Here is a 19,035-nt window from a genome sequence, read left to right as displayed (position 1 = left end):
TACATCCATGGTGTTATGTCATGTTTTTTTTGTTTTTTTTTAATTCAAAGATGCAGAAATATACAAAGCAATGTATACAAAATATAACAATATATATATATATCTATATACATACATACATACACATGAACAAAACACAATACACCAGGGGAAAAGCTCATTACATAAAGACCTCAAAAGCATTACGGAGATACAAGGACTTGGAAGCCTTTTTGTTCATGGAGAATTCAATCGAATCAAAGTACAAGGACACTTCTTTTATAAACACAAGAAAAAGTGGAGTTCTTCCAGTGAACTTACATTTGTGAATATGAAATTTAGCAAGGAGAAGAATAATATTAATAATATAGAATTCACTTTTGGTGTTGTCATGTTACAGCACGTCGTCACGCCCCACGACGTCAGTTGCGTGCGTGCGTGCTGTACAGGACGTGAGCGCGTGAGGAGCAAGTAGAGGACAGACGGCCAACTCCGGTCTGGGAGCTCGGCCACCAACTGCTATTTATTCGAGAAAAAACAAAATATATAGTTTAAAAACCCAAGTGTACATTTGAAGACCAAGACTAAAACGTTAACATGAAGCTCCTGTGGGGTTTAAGTGCCCTTTTGCTGTGCTTGTGCCGTGCCAACGCCTCAACAGGTAAGGATTCAAGCTAACTAGCTAGCCCGCTAGCACCGTTTACATGATCCACCACGGTCTTTTCTCTCGGACCATGTTAACCCGGGTTAGTGTGGTTCGATGTAATGTTGGTCTAAAATGTTTTCTTATGATATAATTCATCAGGTTGACGTGCTCAGAGAACACATCTAAACACAAGCTGCCGTTGGGCTGAGCAGACGTGCCCTTTTATCGGAAAATTAAAAAATTAAATTAGCTGTTCGAGCTCCATGACCATGGATGTAGAGGAATAGGTTTTAACCATCAAGGTTGTTTGATCTACTATCACGATCTACGGTCGACAAATCGTGCAGCTGTGTTAGTTAACGAACGATAATGATGATTTACTGATAAGTACGATTCATCATGTGAATTTGACAGATAATAATGACAGTGTCAGCAAATTCACGATGAATGGCTACTGTTAGAGTACAGTTAAGCATTCAACCATACAAATGGCTACTGTTAAGAGTACAGTTAAGTATTCAACCATACCTTTTAAAAAAGGTAACCTCCTTTAATATCAAACGAACATAGACATACTTACTGTGGTAGTAAACGTATTTAAGCCATATTTACTGTGGTAGTAAACGTATTTAAGCCATATTTACTGTGGTAGTAAACGTATTTAAGCCATATTTACTGTGCTAGTAAACGTATTTAATTGTGCGTTCGTTGAAGGTTGAGCCTATTGAGACCACATGGACCTCTAGTATCTGTGGTATCCTGTGGTAATGTACAGGAATGTGGAGCAGTGTTTGCCTGGCAGGCCAGTCTCCTAGATTAAGAAATTAATCTCTGTGTTAATCAGGTTTACCAACACCAGACATTCCAGTCTATTATTTAGTAGATTGCACAATTTAGTAAGGTAGCTGTAATCTTAACTTAGTAGGTTGCTTAGCTTCCTGCTGTGTTCAGACCGGTGTAGACCAGTTTGAGTTACAGTATTTGAATACTGACCCAGCTGCTGAATAAACCGGCCTCCATGTTGCTCCCTGATGACACGTCTGTTGGCAACCATGGCCAGCTTGATCTCCAGCCTAAGGAACTGAAACCGCTCCTAACCGAAGAACCGAATCACTGTCAGATCTTCATTCCACAATACTTGTGGTGGGCAGATAATGAAATAAAGAAATGGTGCATGCCAATGATGCTTGCTATTGGAAAGTGCCTTGTGTAACCTCATACAATTCCCAAGCAGCAGCACACAGACTGTTACATAGCTGCCTCAACTATAGCAACGCCAAGCTGGCCTTAAAACAATTGCATTTTGTTCAACAGGTATTATACTATAATAGTTTGCTTTGAGTCGTTGAGAGCTGGTTACACAGGACGTGGCTTGTTGTGTTTTAGTGGAGAGTGCAGGCGTACGAGATTAAGGTAATCTTATTATAACCGTCCATCACAACCACTGCGTTGTCTAAGAATGGGAGCTGTGACTTTGTAAGCCTGCAGCCATGGCGGTCCACACGTCCACACGTTACGCAACTGTGTTCTAATGTGTTCTAAAGGGCCTTATTCAGCTCCACCTCCACATATTCACTCATTGTTACCCTGGGCCATCACTGCCTCCTGTTCTGTATATTTATATTCTTTACAGGGTGGGGCTGAGGAACAATGCAGCAGTGAGTGTCCTCCAATACACAATACAACATGCCATAGGGAGAATTGAATTGCTTCTTGTCCTCCTGCTGTGGTAGTCTTGATTGAGTCACGTGACCAGTATCTGGTTTTCATATTAATCAAAAGTTACATAAATGATTCAGTGATTTGTGGGTAATGATTATGATTGTGCCACCATTTTCTCATAAGCACCAGCAAGGTCAGACTGCTGAGGAAAACATGGACTTTGTATTTGCCCTTCACCCGGGGCGGCCCGGTGTGCCATGGGAATGCCTCTGAAGATGGTACTCTGACAGGCAGGCTGCACGGGCACCTCTCTTTACAGAACCGGCCTTGATCACTATGTCCGTTTCACATCAGGAGTAAAATTAGATTGAGCTCCAGCTTCTCTCTCTCTCTCCCTCCCTCCCTCCCCCTCTCCCTCCCTCCCCCTCTCCCTCCCTCTCTCTCTCTCTGGGCCACCGCAGTGGTCACTATACAGTGAGTGGGTTGTGTAGGAGGTCGAGAGTCCTCTGGTAGAACGAGGGCAGGAAAAGCCAGTTCTGAGGTGTTTTTGCAAATTATTTTGTAGCAGGCAGCAGCAGATGGCTGCACCTGTCCTCACACGAGACGGGCCCTGTTCACAATGTCCCATTAGAGTCAAATGAAGTGTGGTGACGCATCAGATAAATGTTTATGGCTGGTAATAGCGGTGTGTGGTGATTCCTTGGTTGGTACAGTATGTGTGTTCAGGGTTTAGGCTGCTGGAATGTCCCTTTCTGATCATGTGCCCATTCTCGGGCGGCGTTATTGCTCTCCGCTGCCTTGCTCCCGACCGTGCGTATTCTACACTTCTAGACCCGCCTAGGCCACACTTGTACCAGCGTAGATCTCTACTCTTAAATTGAGTGGTGAACAGAGAGGTTTGCACTGTGTCACTGTCACATAAGATGAAACTATTTCACAGAAAGTTATCATTATCAAAGAAAAAGTATGAAGTGAATTGTGAAAATGGCTGAAATTGGAGAGAATCATACGGCCCAATAAAACGATAGTAGCATCGCAACAGGCTGTATTCAGAGCAGTGTTTTTAGATGGACATATTTATTTATGAGCCTGGCGACAGACCGATGGATAGATAGATTTATGAGCCTGGCCCTGTGTTGTGGAGTTTGTCCTCCATGTCAGGCCATAGGGGTACTCCAGCCTGACCTGTTCTAGAGCCTCTTAAATTCGAGAACCTCTGGAATATAGAACCCATGGATGGAGGGAGACATGAAGAGAAATATGTTTGTGTAAGGAAGGGTTAGGTTGGGGTCTCAGAAACCAGGCTTCCCTGCCCACAAGCTATTCCCAGCTTATGAATTTAATTTCCCACCATTCTAGACTATTGGTTACCTTTTAGCCTAGAGCATGAACCAACCAACCCAGTTAGCCTATTGGTCTCCGACGCAAGGGCTGTGATGTTGGAAGTGTTCACGGCCCTACGCTAGTATCTATTAGGGATGCATCGATTGCAAAATTCTGGGCTGATGCCGATGTTTAAACTAACAATCCGGCCGATGGCCGATGTTTATTTTATTTTTATCCCTTTTGTGCCACGGGCCGGCCGATGTTTGTTTTATTTTATTTTTATTCCCCCTTTTGTGCCAGGGAAACAGAAATTAAGTGTTTGGTTCCAAAACGGCAAATTTTATTTCACTTTAATTTGAAAGCAAACTACACGTGCATTTGCGGAGTTCCGTCATGGATCTTCTCCGGAACCGCAGCTGGGTAGGCTACGTTTTGCAACTGACTCCACGTGAGACGTTTAAACGTTTGAAGAAAACGGCCTCCTCCTCCTCCCCCCTCCTCCTCTCTCCTCTCATCTTCCTCGTGTGTTTAAACAGGATTTCTGTTGATCCGGGTCAGAGGGAGAGGCTCCTGTTCAGCTAAAACAACAAACCTGCTTATTGTGTTCTATAAGCCCCCCTCCGAGTTCTGCTCCTTGATCTTGACCCGTCATCCTGGGTTCTCTCTTCTTACCGGTCAGGGCTGCTCCTCCCATCCAGGTTTTGTTCTCAGGGTTGTGTTTGAAGGTTGCTTGTGGAGGTGAAGGAGCTGGTTCCCTGTGGGGTGAGTGTAGCAGCAGCGCCTGGTTGGCTGGCCTCAACAGTGTTGCTCCAGAGCGCCCCTCCCGTGCTGTAAAACCTAGAACCGACCCACATCGTCACGCCTCAGTGGCTCTCATCAACACCACACACACACACACACACACACACACACACTGGTGAGAACTTAAGGTTAAGCTCCACGGCCTGGCAGGCGAGACGCGCTGTGGTCCCTGTGCGGCGCTACCCTACCGAATTAATTCATCCCAGTCATTAATCTGTTTAGTGCCTGATTGTTTTCATATTTGCACTCGTTTTCATCCTATTGTCTTGATTTCTGTTGAGCTGCATTGAGTGCTTCAGATTTTCAGCTGCTTTATGTTTGATGCATGTATTCTTCATATGGGTCGGTTTTTGCTTCCAATCCCCCCAGGGGATGCATGTATGTCAATGTGTCTTGTTTCAATGGGCTGGAGTGTGATTAATCTGTCCAAAAAAGGTAAATGGTAAATAATAATAATAATATGACGCTCCAGCCCATGTCTTCTCTCTCTCTCGCTCTTCTCTCATTCATCTGTTAACCTCTTTTGTTTCTTGTTTCTCTTCTGCCGGCTTGCTTTTCCATCACACTTTGTCACCACCTCATCAATTTGACTGATGTGCTGCCCACCAACACCCCCTCCCCCCCCAAACAAATCAATACCAATCCATGACCCCCCCGTCACCCCGGGCCTGTCTGCCTGCCTGATTGGCTGGGCTGGGCCGGGCTGTACTCCGCCTCCGTACTGGTGCTCGCGCTTCCCCAGCGGGCTTCATCAAGTCACCCCTGTCCCAGATGAAGCTGCTGGAAGGCTGGGTGGAGCTGCACTGTGAGGTCATAGGTCACCCCCTCCCCGAGGTGCAGTGGTGGTTCGTAGAGGGGGAGGAGCCCGACGAGACGGTGACCCAGCTGTTCGATGGGGCGCGGGCCGACCGCGTCCGCATCAACGCCACGTACGTCGACCACGCCACCAGCACGCTCGTCCTCGAGCGTCTCACCCACAACGACTCCGGCACCTACGAGTGCCGCGCCTCTAACGACCCCGATCGCAACGAGCTGAGGAAGCCCCCCAGGATCAAGTGGATCCGCTCGCAGGCCAACGTTCTGGTGCTCGAACGTGAGTGGAGGAGGTGGCGGCAGGGGTGGAGCCCCCCCCCCCCCCCCCCCAGTAGAGAAGACGGGGAGTGGTCCAGCTCTCGTCGGTCATCCCTCAGCTGACCCCTGACCTCCGCCCTGCTTGTACCCAAGACGACCCCCGTCCCCTTCCCACTCCTCAAGACACCCCCCCCCCCCCGTGACCAATAGCGGAGAGCCTACTACCCACTTCCCCGAGGTGCTGCCTCTCCTTAGTAACGCCCTATCCAGCTGAGCTACCGTAGCGCTAGCCTCAATCTGATGCCTTTTTTGACCAGGGAACCCGGCCAGGTCTGGGAATGGGCCTTATGCTTCAAATCAGGAGCTACAGTATATATAGTTCTGAACCTGTATCATCACACAGGAAATATGTGATAATAATGGCCATTAGGTTTGAAATCTGCATCTACATGTTCATTATTTGATCTCATGACATTGTTACCATTAACAGTTTACCAATTTGACTCATGTCATTGTTACCATTAACGGTATAACGGCAATAAACAGTATAACGGCAATAAAAGGGGTCAGATTCTGGTATGAATAGAACAATGCCTGCTGCAGTACCGTTGCTAATGGATATAGGCTACTAACTAACATGTTAGTCCAGACCACCTCTAGTCTGTTCCGTACCGAGAACTGCATTCTAAATCATGTTTTATTATTAAAATCTATATTTCGGACTGCTATTGCCAATAAGATATTATTTTAATATCTGGCCTGGTTAATTAAAATAAAAATATGATCGGTCAACCACCCACCTGAACCAAACCAGCTGCACTTATTGGTTCCTGAGTGTGGCATGAGCTGCCTGCTGATAGGCTATTGTATCTCTCTGGCCTCCTAGGTCTCTCTCTCTCCTCCTCCTAGAGTCATCTCCCGGTCTCTCTCTCTCCTCCTCCGAATCACCTCCCGGTCTCTCTCCTCTCCTCCTCCTAGAGTCATCTCCCAGTCTCTCTCCTCTCCTCCTCCTAGAGTCACCTCCCAGTCTCTCTCCTCTCCTCCTAGAATCACCTCCCGGTCTCTCTCCTCTCCTCCTCCTAGAGTCACCTCCCAGTCTCTCTCCTCTCCTCCTCCTAGAGTCACCTCCCGGTCTCTCTCCTCTCCTCCTAGAGTCACCTCCCGGTCTCTCTCCTCTCCTCCTAGAGTCACCTCCCAGTCTCTCTCCTCTCCTCCTAGAGTCACCTCCCAGTCTCTCTCCTCTCCTCCTAGAATCACCTCCCAGTCTCTCTCCTCTCCTCCTAGAATCACCTCCCAGTCTCTCTCCTCTCCTCCTAGAATCACCTCCCAGTCTCTCTCCTCTCCTCCTAGAATCACCTCCCAGTCTCTCTCCTCTCCTCCTCCTCCTAGAGTCACCTCCTGGTCTCTCTCCTCCTCCTAGAGTCACCTCCCGGTCTCTCTCCTCTCCTCCTAGAGTCACCTCCCAGTCTCTCTCCTCTCCTCCTAGAATCACCTCCCAGTCTCTCTCCTCTCCTCCTAGAATCACCTCCCAGTCTCTCTCCTCTCCTCCTCCTAGAGTCACCTCCTGGTCTCTCTCCTCCTCCTAGAGTCACCTCCTGGTCTCTCTCCTCCTCCTAGAGTCACCTCCTGGTCTCTCTCCTCCTAGAGTCACCTCCCAGTCTCTCTCCTCTCCTCCTAGAGTCACCTCCCAGTCTCTCTCCTCTCCTCCTCCTAGAATCATCTCCCAGTCTCTCCTTGTGCTCCTCCTTCTCTGCGACAGAGCGCGGTCCTGTCTCTCCAAGCCTTTGTGCCTCCTGTGCTGCTGTAGTCCTTGGCTAGAGAGTTGAAGTGGTCGAGTTAAGATGAAGTGTTGTCAGTATGGAGTTGAAAGGTCATGTTGAGCCCTGACCGGTCTGGTCTCAGTATGTGATGACCTCTGAACCCCGTACTCTCCCTGTAGCGTGGGTGACAATCCATGTTCTAGACCTGTATACTCACACACCAAATCCTTCCTCTTAGATAACCCTTGCTACTGCACTAGCACTAGACACACAAGTATGGACTTGCAGACGACAATGATAGTATTCTGATGTAATGTAAGGATGGGGATTTGGGCGAAGCCTTTCGGACCCTCATACCCGAGAGCCGCTCCCGACATGTCCTCGTGTGTCCGCAGCGGCCGTCATCGTGACCGACCCCACCGTGGTGTCCAACGAGACGTCGGCCGTGCTCACCTGCAACCTGACCACCCCCTCCTCCTCCGTCAAGGGCAGCTTCTGGAAGAGGAACGACAAGGAGATCCCGGACTCCAGGAAGACCAGCGGCGATCCGTTCACAGAGTGGAGGTAAGAGCCTAACCACCAGCCCCCACCCCCGCCGAGACTCTGAAAGACCTTCTAGTCGCTCAGTGAAGCACGACGTTTCTGCTTTCAAACCTTTTATCTTGGTATAAGAATGAGCAAAAGGGCGTCTTATTTTCAATTCTTGATATAAGAAACCTCCCTGCCTTTGAGGAGTAGTAGGGCAATTGAAAAGGAGTCCCAGAGTCTATCCTAGTGAGACTAGTGACAGACACACCCCGACGGTCTCTCTAGTCCTGTGATGAAAAGAAAAGGGAAGAACCAAAACGGATTTCTAATTGTTTTCGACTTCCCCCCAGAAGTGATGAAAAGCACCGTTGTAAGCGGAGCGGTAGATGTCGGTATCAGCGGGCTTGTTCATGTTGGACTGGTGGCCTGACACTGGAGCAGCCCAGTAGCTCTGATCCCCTCTCTCTTTCTCTCAGGTCTCTCACTCGCAATCATTCAGCCGTCCTCCCTCTGTCACATGGGAGCTGCGAGCCCTCTGCTACAGACCCCCCCCCCCCCCCCCCCCTCCATTAGCCCTCCCGAGCCCCAGGCCGCCCAGACCTGCAGTCCTGTTCATTAGTGGGCAGAAGGACTGTGCAGTCGTGCTTCTCTGCCTGTAGCCTTGGCAGCAGTGATACATACAGTAGTGCTCTCTTTCTCTTTGTTTCCCCCCTCTCTCTCTTTCTTTCCCCCTTCTCTCTCTCTCTCTCTCTCTTTCCCTCTCTCTCTTTCCCTCTCTCTTTCCCTCTCTCTCTCTCTTTCCCTCTCCCTCTCTCTCTTTCCCTCTCTCTCTCTCCCTCTCTCTCTCTCTCTTTCCCTCTCTCTCTCTCTCTTTCCCTCTCTCCCTCTCTCTCTCTTTCCCTCTTTCCCTCTCTCTTTCTTCCCCCCTTCTCTCTCTTCCCCCCTTCTCTCTCTCTCTCTCTTTCCCTCTCCCTCTCTCTCTCTCTCTTTCCCTCTCTCTCTCTCTCTCTCTCTTTCCCTCTCCCTCTCTCTTTCCCTCTCTCTCTCTCTCTCTTTCCCCTCTCTCTTTCCCTCTCTCTCTCTCTCTCTCTCTCTCCCTCTCTCTCTCTCTTTCCCTCTCTCTCTCTCTCCCTCTCTCTTTCCCTCTCCCTCTCTCTCTCTCTCTCTGACCTTAATTCCCTAGCAAGGAGGGAGTGCCGTGTTGCTTCCATCAGAAGTGTGATTGTAACCCGTGGAAGTGGCAGCGTTAGTTACAGGGGGGACAGCGGCCTGGATTATTTCTAAGACCCTCAGCATCCGCCAACCGGCTGCCGAAGCCAGGATTCACGCTAATTTCTAGGGCTGTCCCGACTCTATTTCATGAGTCGAATCAGATTCACCTATTCAAACCAGAGATTCGACGATTCGTTCCAACTTTTCCCCCCCATATTTCTAACGTTAGGCTGAGGGAGACCGCGGGAGTCGGGACAGCTGTCAAACTGAATCAAACTCGCATGCAGCACAAAAGACTTGCTGAAGCATCTAGTCCACAGTGTCCATCTACCCCCATGTTTTATGCAGTGTTTCCCATAGCGTACATTAGGGTTGGGCGATTTGAAGATATAAACTGAATCCCAAATCGCGCACTTGGGCGAAAGTGCAGAGCACTCGCGGCCTTGTGGCCTTACATGCGCGTTCACAAGGGCTCAGGGTAGTCCCAAAACGGAATCGCTAGGTCCACAAGTGCGCCACGCCGCCATTTTGTGCACTTTAACCGCACTTACCGAAAGTCCGCAATTTCGCAGAAAATTCCCACAGTCCACCGCGTCTCGTGACGGTGCTTGAGTGCATCCGAGTCATGATCCGAGTGCATCACACACAAATGATGACATTTGCCGATAACACAATATTTATCTTGAAATCCACATGCTGCAAACATATCCCACCCAACATCATTTTTTAATTATTATTAAATTAAAACAGACGTCAGTCTGTCAATTTGCAGAGCCAAGCGGAGAGCTGAGGAGCACGTCAGAGCAGCCTCTGCATCGGAGGGACGCGGCAGCCAATGAAAATGAAGTGGGAGGGGCATTGAGCTAAACTGGCTTGGGAATCGTTGGCACGCCGCTGGAAGTGCTGTCCCATTTAAATCACGGCCCTGCACCCTCTGGCCCTTCCAGCTGACGCCAATTAAGTGCTCAGGCCGCAAGTGCGAGGCGCCGCAAGGGTGGTTTGCGCACTCGGATTGGGATTCAGCTTAAGTCTCCTCAACTGCGCATTTGAAAGCGTGCGCGAATGGGCCGTCACTGAAGCATTTTCGCGGCTCAATCTGTCTATGGGAAAAATATATATTTTTCCATCGGATATCTTGCAAGATACAAGATGGATCTAGGACAGCAGTTTTGTGTTGTGATATTCCGTTTGGGAAATGCAGGTGATTGCTGGCGCACAGTAGGCTAGGCGCACAGCGGAGGGGAGGATTCCCTGCCTTCCTCCCTCCACTATATCAGTCTTAAGTCTCCTTTTACTGCACAACTAACAGCTACAGTAACAGCCTAGGTCTAAAACTAGTGATTGGCCTGTCCTTTTTAAATCACAAGGCAAGTGAATTGTCTGAGCCCACCAGCGTAACTTGACAGTGGAGCAAAAAACGGCTGCTCAACTTCAAGAACCGTCAGTCGGCGACCCTTAAGTCGATTCGTCGACTTTCAGGGGACAGCCCTGCTAATCTCCCACGAAGACTCCACAAAATATAAAACCAATGACCTGACATGGCGTGGACAAGTGGCACTGCCGGTCAATTGTCCTGGAACAAGTTGGAAACCGTTGTTGGGGTTGGAGGAGCCAGTGCTGTAAATGTTTTCTCCTCAACTCAGACATCGCTGTGTTGTTGTTGTTGTTTGTCGTCGTCGTCCTCCCTCTCCAGCCTGCCTAAGATCGACGCCGACCTCGGAGGGAAGTACGTGTGCGTGTTCCTCACCGAGCCGCAGGCCGAGGGGACCATCGAAGTCAAGAGTAAGTAACCCGCTTGCCACGTGGCTGTTCGTTATATGGAGTACTTTTCTTATTTTCCACTGCTTGATGATCGTGTGTGTGTATGATCGTGTGTGTGTGTGTGCGCGCGTGTGCATCTGTGTGTTCTATCTGCAGCCGCTCCACATGTTAAGGCCAAAAAGCCCTCTGAGCACGGCAATGAGAACGACAAGGGTGTGTTGGTGTGTGACGGCCATGGATACCCACTGCCCACTTCCTGGAAGTGGTTCAAAGTGCAGGACGGCAACAGATATGTACGTCTCACCTCGGCTCCATCTACACTGGTGATACCAGTAAATCACTCAGGATGAATGAGAAATGCAGACTGTGTGTGTGCGTTTAGATATAACTGTGTGTGTGTGTGTGTGTGTGTGTGTGTCCCCTGCTTTCCTCTGCTCAGGTCATCACCAACGTCACCGGTCCCAAGTACGAGATCAAGAGCACCCCCAACAAGACGATCCTGTCCATCCTTGACCTGGACATGGAGCAGGACATGGGGGACTACGTGTGCATGGGCACTAACGAGCTGAACTCCGACACCGCCAAGATCCACCTGCGTGTGCGTTCACGCCTGGCCGCCCTCTGGCCCTTCCTGGGCATTGTGGTCGAGGTCATCGTCCTGGTCACCATCATCTTCATCTACGAGAAGAGAAGAAAGCCCGATGAGGTCACCGACGGTATGTACTGTTTAACTACCTTCCTAATTATCCACTTACTACTACCCCCCCCCCCCCCCAGGTAGTACCTACCTTTACAAGACGGCCTGATGAGGTCTAACTTACTACATACAGCCCTCAGTTAGTACCTACCTACCTTCTTAGATACCTGAATCTGCATAACTCATCGCAGTACACAAATCAGACATTACTAGCTGTGAGGGTTTAGAGCATCCATCCTCAAAGTCCGGACTCCGGTCCGTATCCAGGCCGAACCACAACTGTCTCCAGTGTCGGACTCTGAGTAAATGATATTTTTCATAGTATTACTTTTAAATTCTCCATTGCAAGCAGAGCAACTATGCTTTGAGGGGTTGGCGTTGGCAGTGTTGCCAGATTGAGAGGTTTTCCATCCATGTTGGCTACCTTTGATGACATTGGATGGTTCCAATCTGGCAACACTGGGGTCATGTGAGTTGACAGAGCAGCTAACGTTAGTTCAGTCTGCACTTAGCTAGTAGCTAGCCTGATGTTAGTTTTAGCCTCTGTTATTTCTAGTGTAGTTAAAACGGCATGTCCAAAGTTGGCCGTTATGCAGGAGGGTGAAGGGCATACATGTACGCTCTGATGAAGGTCTAGAAGACTGAAAGCTCAGCTATTAAAAGTGAAACATGGATGGAGTTTCATGCCGAAGTTTGCCGAAATCCCTTTCTATCGTCAGGGTCCAACAATAAGGATTGCCCGCCTGCCCGGGGCAAGTAAAACGCCGCATCGGGCAAGTAAATCAAGCAACTCACTTGCCTGGTCGGGCAAGTCGTAAAATAGTAGTAAAAATAAACGTCATTTTTATAATTCACCCCCCCAATAATTTTATTTTATTTTTCATCGTCGTAGCATAGCTAATGTTCTCTCGGGCATAGCCCCCTTCCCTGTGCACTCGTCATTGGCCAATCAAGAATCGAGTAGGCTAGCTTGGCGTTGACGACAGTCAGACGTCTTTGAAATGGCGGCGGGTAAAAACGAGGCGTGTGAACTGAAGCGCAAGGGAACTTTTCAAATGGCACGGTCAAAGTAGTATAGTTGGGTCGCGTTGGAAGTTGCTGAGCAACCTTTCTGTTGAAATGCTATGGAGACGTGAGGAGAGGAGACAGAAGGAGAGGAATGAGACGAGAGGAGACAGGAGGGAGGAGAGGAGACAAGAGGAGAGGAGACAGGATAGGAGAGGAGACGGCTTGAAATGGTTTGATTCCCCTTTGTTGGGTGTGTGAACTGGTGTTGGTGAGGGGGCGGGGTTGTATTAATTGTGGACCTTTAGAATTTGTATTTGAGTACCCCTGGTTTAGAGGTTGACAAGTAGCCCAGTCTAGTTAGTTAGCAATGTATCCTAGCAGTGAGAGGTCTGTCTCGGGTTAACCATTATGATTTACAGTTAATAATGAGTTAAGTTTTCACTCTTCATTTAGGCCCACCTTTGTGACAGTAGTTATGTTCGAACATTCTTTTTTATGATTTCTACTTTTATTTTCTCCGTTCTCTGCTGCTTTTGCGTTTTGGTAAGTGACCCAAACTGCATGAGACTGAAGTGGTTGAGCCGAGCCCAGGCAGAGCAGTTCTGGGAGTGGGAATGCACTGCTTTCATAGTCGCCACTTCAAAATAAAGGAATTAATCTGATCCATGAAAGTGAAACTCTTTCACTGGCCCAAGCAGCCCCCCTCCATACTCTACAGTGTAACTATGGCTGAGACACCAGGGCAAAGCTGCGGCCATCGGCTCAGGCCAGCAGTGGTGCTCTGCTGCTCGGCCAGTGAAAGAGTCAGACCGTCCACGGCGCGGCCCCTGACCGGTGGATGTGGTGTGATGGTTTGCAGTGATGGAGGCGGAGAGGCCCGGGTGTGTGGTGACTCAGCCTTGCATGTCTGCTGCATCGTGTTCTCCATGCATGACTGGTGCTGTCGGGTCTCCGCGTCGGTTCTCGTTGTCTCATCCGCGTCCTGGGGGCGAGGGAGGTCTCGTGCGTCTCTCTCTCCTCTGTCGTAACCAGAGGAACCCTCAGCCAGCTCTCCCGCGGAGACATTACAGCCCCGTCTGACCTGCATTATCTATCCGTCTCACTGTCCTTCCTGTTGTAGATCTGGGTCTATTACCATTGGCAAATACAGTCAAATGCTGGGGGCGCACTTGGTTTAACTTGCCCAGTTCAATGAAACGATGGATCCGTCCCATCAACGTAACAACTGCGAGGCAAATTGAGCAAATGTGCCTCAGTCACTTTCAAATAGTTTCAAGTATTTAATCTATGTAATTGACCCAGGTCTGGTCAAAAGTCACCTTCTGTGCAGTGTCAGCTATCAGGACGTCTTAGTACGTGGGGTGATGTTAGAACTCACGTAGCGCAGATAGGCATGGGCATGCTTGTTTTCAGAGTTGTCGTTGACTTTCATTTAAAAAATAAAAAAAAATGGTGGGGGGGGGGGATAACATGTCAGATTGGTATTAGGAACATTATCACCTGCCCCCCTGTAGTCTCGGGAGAGCATGCCTGTGTCATACCCACCTGTCTCTCTGGACTCCTAGAACTCTGGTGTCTGGTCACCCGTACATCTGTTTGACTGTGTCTTTCTGTTCTCCCCACCCCCTCCTCCTCCTCCTCCTCCCTGCTGCCGGCCATAGATGATGACTCAGGCGCTGCTCCTCTGTAAGTACAGCTCCCTGTCTGGTGTGACAACGCCAACATGACGCATCTGTTTCTGCATGGTACAGTAGTCTGGTTGTAACCGCTTCCTGTCACCGCCCCCACCCACAGGAAGAGCAATTCTGCCACCGACCACAAGGACAAGACCGTCAGGCAAAGGAACTCCAACTAGGAGGAGAGGTGAGTAGGAGAGCTGGTTTGTTCTGAGCACAAAATCAAAGTATTTAGTCTTACTCTTACTGTTCCTGAAGTGATCTTAATCTATTGTTCCCTCCATCTCCCCCTCTCCCTCCCTCTCTCTCCCTTTCAGGGATCCTGCTCACTACTGCCTGGATGAAGGATGAAGATGAGCAATGAGTTGCTGTGTGGCACATAATCTAGTGCACCGAAAATCCTAAATAACTTTTTTTTTTCCTTGAGTGTTAATATGTTGAATGGACTGGTCTCCTCTCGCTTTCTTCTATCTCTCTCTCTCTCTCTCTCTCTCTCTCTCTCTCTCTCTCTTCCTCTGCCTCCATATTGTGCAGCCAGGGAACATTTTTAATCTCGAGGCCATAGGTCGGCAATTGCATGACTTTTCCTGCCGTTCTAGAAGTGTTTGTCTGTAGTGAAACTGTCGTTACTGTGGGAATGCTCTCTTGGTGGTTCTTCTGTGCTGTTGTACCAACCCCCCCCCCCTCCTCTTCCTCCTCCTCCTCCTCCTCCCTGCCCCTCACAATGCTTGGTGTATGTATTCCCGTCTGCATAGCCTCTATCCAGCAGCTGATGAGTCCTACAATTCCCAGGATTCCCAGGTTGTGGAGTAGTACTAGTCCTCACCCAGACACACGCACAGACACCTCCCCCCGCAGACTTCTATAATAATATCGCCTTAACACCCATCCACCTCCTCCTCCCACCTTCTCTCTCTCCCTCCCCTGCCTTTCTTGCCGTTTTAACGCTTGATAACCACAGCGAGGACACCGAGGTGCAGCGTCCTCCGCTTCTGCTGTGTGTAACGATGCACTGTTTCAATTTGGAAGGAAGTTTAATTTCAAGACGTTCTATTATAGTTAATTTTATTGATTTAAGATGTTTTTAAAGTGTAGTTTTGAGTTGCCTCCGCTTCTGTTGCCATAGTCACATCCATAGTAATACTCCATGTGTTAGGACCAAGTATAGGAGACCTGTGACATGTTACTTCTGATGATTGAATATGACCGACATCCATTCAGCACTGACCTTGTAACCAGAAAACTTGAGGGTAATTTGTTGAGGTGGGTTTTCTTCAGTGCCTATATAGAGAATTAAGATGTGATTTTGAGAATTAGCCAACCATGCGTCTAATTTTTTTCCACTTTGTAATCAACTCAGAAGCCATAATGTCACATCAACCCGATTAGTGTCGTGACTGGATGTGTGCCGTTTCAGACGTATGTTAAGAATATATTAAACCTTAGAAGTGTGTAAATTATTTTGCCTAGCAAGTAACCAAGTAGATTGTACACCGTCATCTGTACTCACTTACACAATCTTAATAAACATTTTGATTTTAAGAGGTGTACTGTCTTTGTGGGTGATGGACTTTGAATGTAGGTTTTATTTAACATTCCTTACTGAGTTGTAGTGTCATGGCAGGCCTGTTGCCAGACCAGCCCAACACATCAAGTTCAATTTATTGCCGTTTATAATTATATATTTTGTCATACGAGCAAGAGTAGAATAGAAAGTTTATTTGCCATGTGTAACAAGCAAACTTGCATGATCGAAGAGTAAGCTTTTCGGTGGCGTAACTGGTAGCTTTTCGGTGGCGTACTGGTAGGTGATCATGAGGACCTGGGTGTGATGCCAGTGTTGCAGGAGGAGTGATGCTCTGACACCTGTTAGATCAGCATGTGCTGAATGTAAGTGGATAAAATAATCAGCGATTGATTATTGATCCACCTAGGAGGGAATTGGACGTTTCAGCAGTGGAATTAGAGCAAGGTTGGGGAAAAAAAACTAGATAGAGTAGTAGCATAAAGAGCAAGAACAGGGACTATATACATCCATATGTACAGCATGTGACGGTATAGAATAAAAAATATATACATGCATACATCCAGTCTAAATATATGTCTAGGAGTACACATATACATACATCCAGGCTGTATAGATATATCTAGTTATAGACTGTACATGTACACACACACCTCCACGACACTTGGCCCTTTTCAGTCCTGTTGTCGCAACAGTCCCTCTAGGATAGACTTCAGTTTGTCCCTCATCCTCTCCACCACAGCCTCCAGGCTGTCCAGTTGTTGCCCCACAACAGTGTCTTGTTCAGTTGTTTGACTCCCCAGACTTGATGCTGCCTCCCCAGCAAGCGGCAAAGAACAGTGTGCTGGCTGCAACAGAAAAGAAGAAAGCACCAAGGTGTTTCCCTAGGATATCAGAGTGCATTTAGTAGGCGTAGGGTACAATAAAACAACAATAGATCAACACATTAAACTCTAAACATAATTTACTAACTATTCAAAAAACTATTCACTAACAAGAAAATACAATGAAACATTAAATGGAATAATATTCAACATCTAGTCTACTACACAATCACTATTTCCGCATCAACACTACACTAGACTTACTACAGTGTCCTTTGCAGTCTGGCTATTCTTCTGCTTGGGGTGAATCTCTTTCTTTGGTTGTCCTTTACATTCTGCTCACCACTGTCACACACTGCATCCATGTGGTCAAGTACAGTATAATATTGGTAAAGATAACAGATATATGTACACCTATAAGTATTAGGTCAAGTCAACGTCCCTTGATCATTGGACAGAGAGAGAGAGCCCTGCATTTGTCATGAAAACAGCATTCGTCATCATAATTGTCACTATTAAATTTTTTGAATCGTCCGTGCCAAATTCATTATGCCTACAGTGCATCCGGAAAGTATTCATATGCCTTCACTTTTTCCACATTTTGTTATGTTATTTTATTCCAAAATTGATTAAATTTATTTTTTCTCAAAATTCTACATGCAATACCCATAATGACAAAGTGAAAACGTTTTTTATTTTTTTCAAATGTATTAAAAATAAAACACTCAAATATCACATGTGCATATGTACTCACACCTTTTACTCAATACTTTGTTGAAGCACCTTTGGCAGCAATTACAGCCACCCACAACTCTTCAGTATGATGCTACCAGCTTGGCACACATATTTTTGGGCAGTTTCTCCCATTCTTCTTTGTAGACCCTCTCAAGCTCCATCAGGTTGGATGAGGAGCGTCGGTGCGCAGCCATTTTCAGATCTCCAGAGATGTTCAATCGGGTTCAAGTCTGGGTTCTGTCTGGGCCACTCAAGGACATTCACAGACTTGTCCCGAAGCCACTCCGTTGTTATCTTATCTATCCTGTCTTAAAAATAAATAAAATCAATCAATCAATCATCTTGGCTGTGTGCTTAGGGTTGTTGTCCTGTTGGAAGGTAAACCTTTTCCCCACTCTGAGGTCCAGAGCTCTCTGGAGCAGTTTTTCATCAAGGATCTCTGTGCTTTCCCAGAAGGCACTGTGATTCTGCAACGGAAGCCACATTGACAAAGACCTGAGCCTAAATCCAAAAGGGAAAGTGAATGGGTTGCTGAGTTTTGTTTTAATTTGTGGATCTGCCTATGATTTGGATCTGCTCCAAAATAACATGGGTTCTAATATGGCCCATGCTAATCCTAGTCCAAAAAATGATTGGAGGTGAATGGCTGTGTTTGGGAAACTCGTGGACCCACCATGTAATAGTGTGAGGGTAGTGTGGGGCAGCTGTGGCAGTGTGGAGGACTGGGGGTAGTGTTTAGGGTCTAGGGATAGTGTGGAGGTTCTGGTGGAAGTGTGGAGGATATAGTGTAGAGAGCTGGGAGAGTGTGGGGGGGGGTTTGGGGGAGTGTGGAGGGCTGGTGGAAGAGTGTACAGGGCTAGTTTGGGACAAGGCGTGATGCACAGTGGGACGAGAAGGCTTCAGAAGCAGCTTTGGGATTCAGAGGTTGTTCAGAGCTCCTGTTACCATCGACCATGACCAAATCCGTGTTAGGACACCAGAGGGCGCCATTCACCAGAGGGAGGCCTACTGTCTCACCCTGAGCCTCGTCGAAGACAGGTCTGAAGGTAGTATGGAATATGGATCAGCATCATGCCCAGACTGATTATCCCGCGGGATGAATATTATTGTTGTGGTCCACTAGTATAGCCTACTGGTGTGCTGGTGATTTCAGAATCATGGAGAAAACGCGTAGGCTTTCATAGACCGTGCGCAATAATCCGTGCGTAAAAGCAACAACAAAAGAGAAAAGCAAATGCATCCTGCCCTCCAGTGACCTCGAGTTCGACTAGACTAATTCAATCAATATGGTTTAAGATGTCCTCATAGCCTATTGAGATAGGCAGACTAGGGCTGCTCTGTAGATAAAGATAAATAGGTAAACCACGGAAGACCTAGGCTATAGCCTACTTTAGAGTCGTTCCTTTTTTATGTTATGAGGGCTATAGATTCCGTATGCGTGGAGGCCACGGTAGCCTTTTGATCAGGCGAGGTTAGGCTATAGTCAGACCCCCCCCCCCCCCCCCCCCCCCTCGTGTCTGTGTGACGAAAGACAAGGAGCAGCCAGATTGCAGCCATGGCAACGCCGCTGGTACAGCCTCGTCCTGAAGTAGCCAGGGGGCTGGGGCTGGGGCTGGGGCTGGGGCTGGGGCTGGGGCTGGGGCTGGGGCTGGGGCAGGGGCAGGGGCTGGGGCTGCCTTCACTTCCCCTCCCTGCCGCGCCACGGTCCGGGCAATGCTGTCCGTCACAGACGAGGCGGAGGACGGAGAAGGGGAGTCGGAATTCCAGCAGCCTCGACTGCACTGCTGCCAAGCCGGCTCGGTTGTGAGCGACGGGTGTTTCAAG

The 19,035-nt window shown here is 48.2% G+C and overlaps 1 protein-coding gene across 1 annotated transcript; it reads left to right on the top strand.

The window, feature by feature from the left end:
* The first annotated feature begins 439 nt into the window (after positions 1-439).
* Positions 440-15,669, top strand: bsg (basigin). The gene is made up of 9 exons (XM_084459033.1): positions 440-640; positions 5,157-5,507; positions 7,641-7,809; positions 10,679-10,767; positions 10,903-11,039; positions 11,186-11,462; positions 14,113-14,137; positions 14,246-14,314; positions 14,445-15,669. The coding sequence occupies exons 1-8, from the start codon at positions 577-579 to the stop codon at positions 14,304-14,306; spliced, it is 1,173 nt and encodes a 390-aa protein (XP_084315159.1). The 5' UTR covers positions 440-576; the 3' UTR covers positions 14,307-14,314; positions 14,445-15,669.
* The last annotated feature ends 3,366 nt before the right edge of the window (positions 15,670-19,035 follow it).

Source organism: Borostomias antarcticus (genome assembly GCF_949987555.1).
Source record: "Borostomias antarcticus genome assembly, chromosome: 26".
NCBI classification, from domain to species: Eukaryota; Metazoa; Chordata; class Actinopteri; order Stomiiformes; family Stomiidae; genus Borostomias; species Borostomias antarcticus.
Note: the sequence above shows the minus strand (reverse complement) of the source record. Positions and strands in the feature narration are given on the sequence as shown.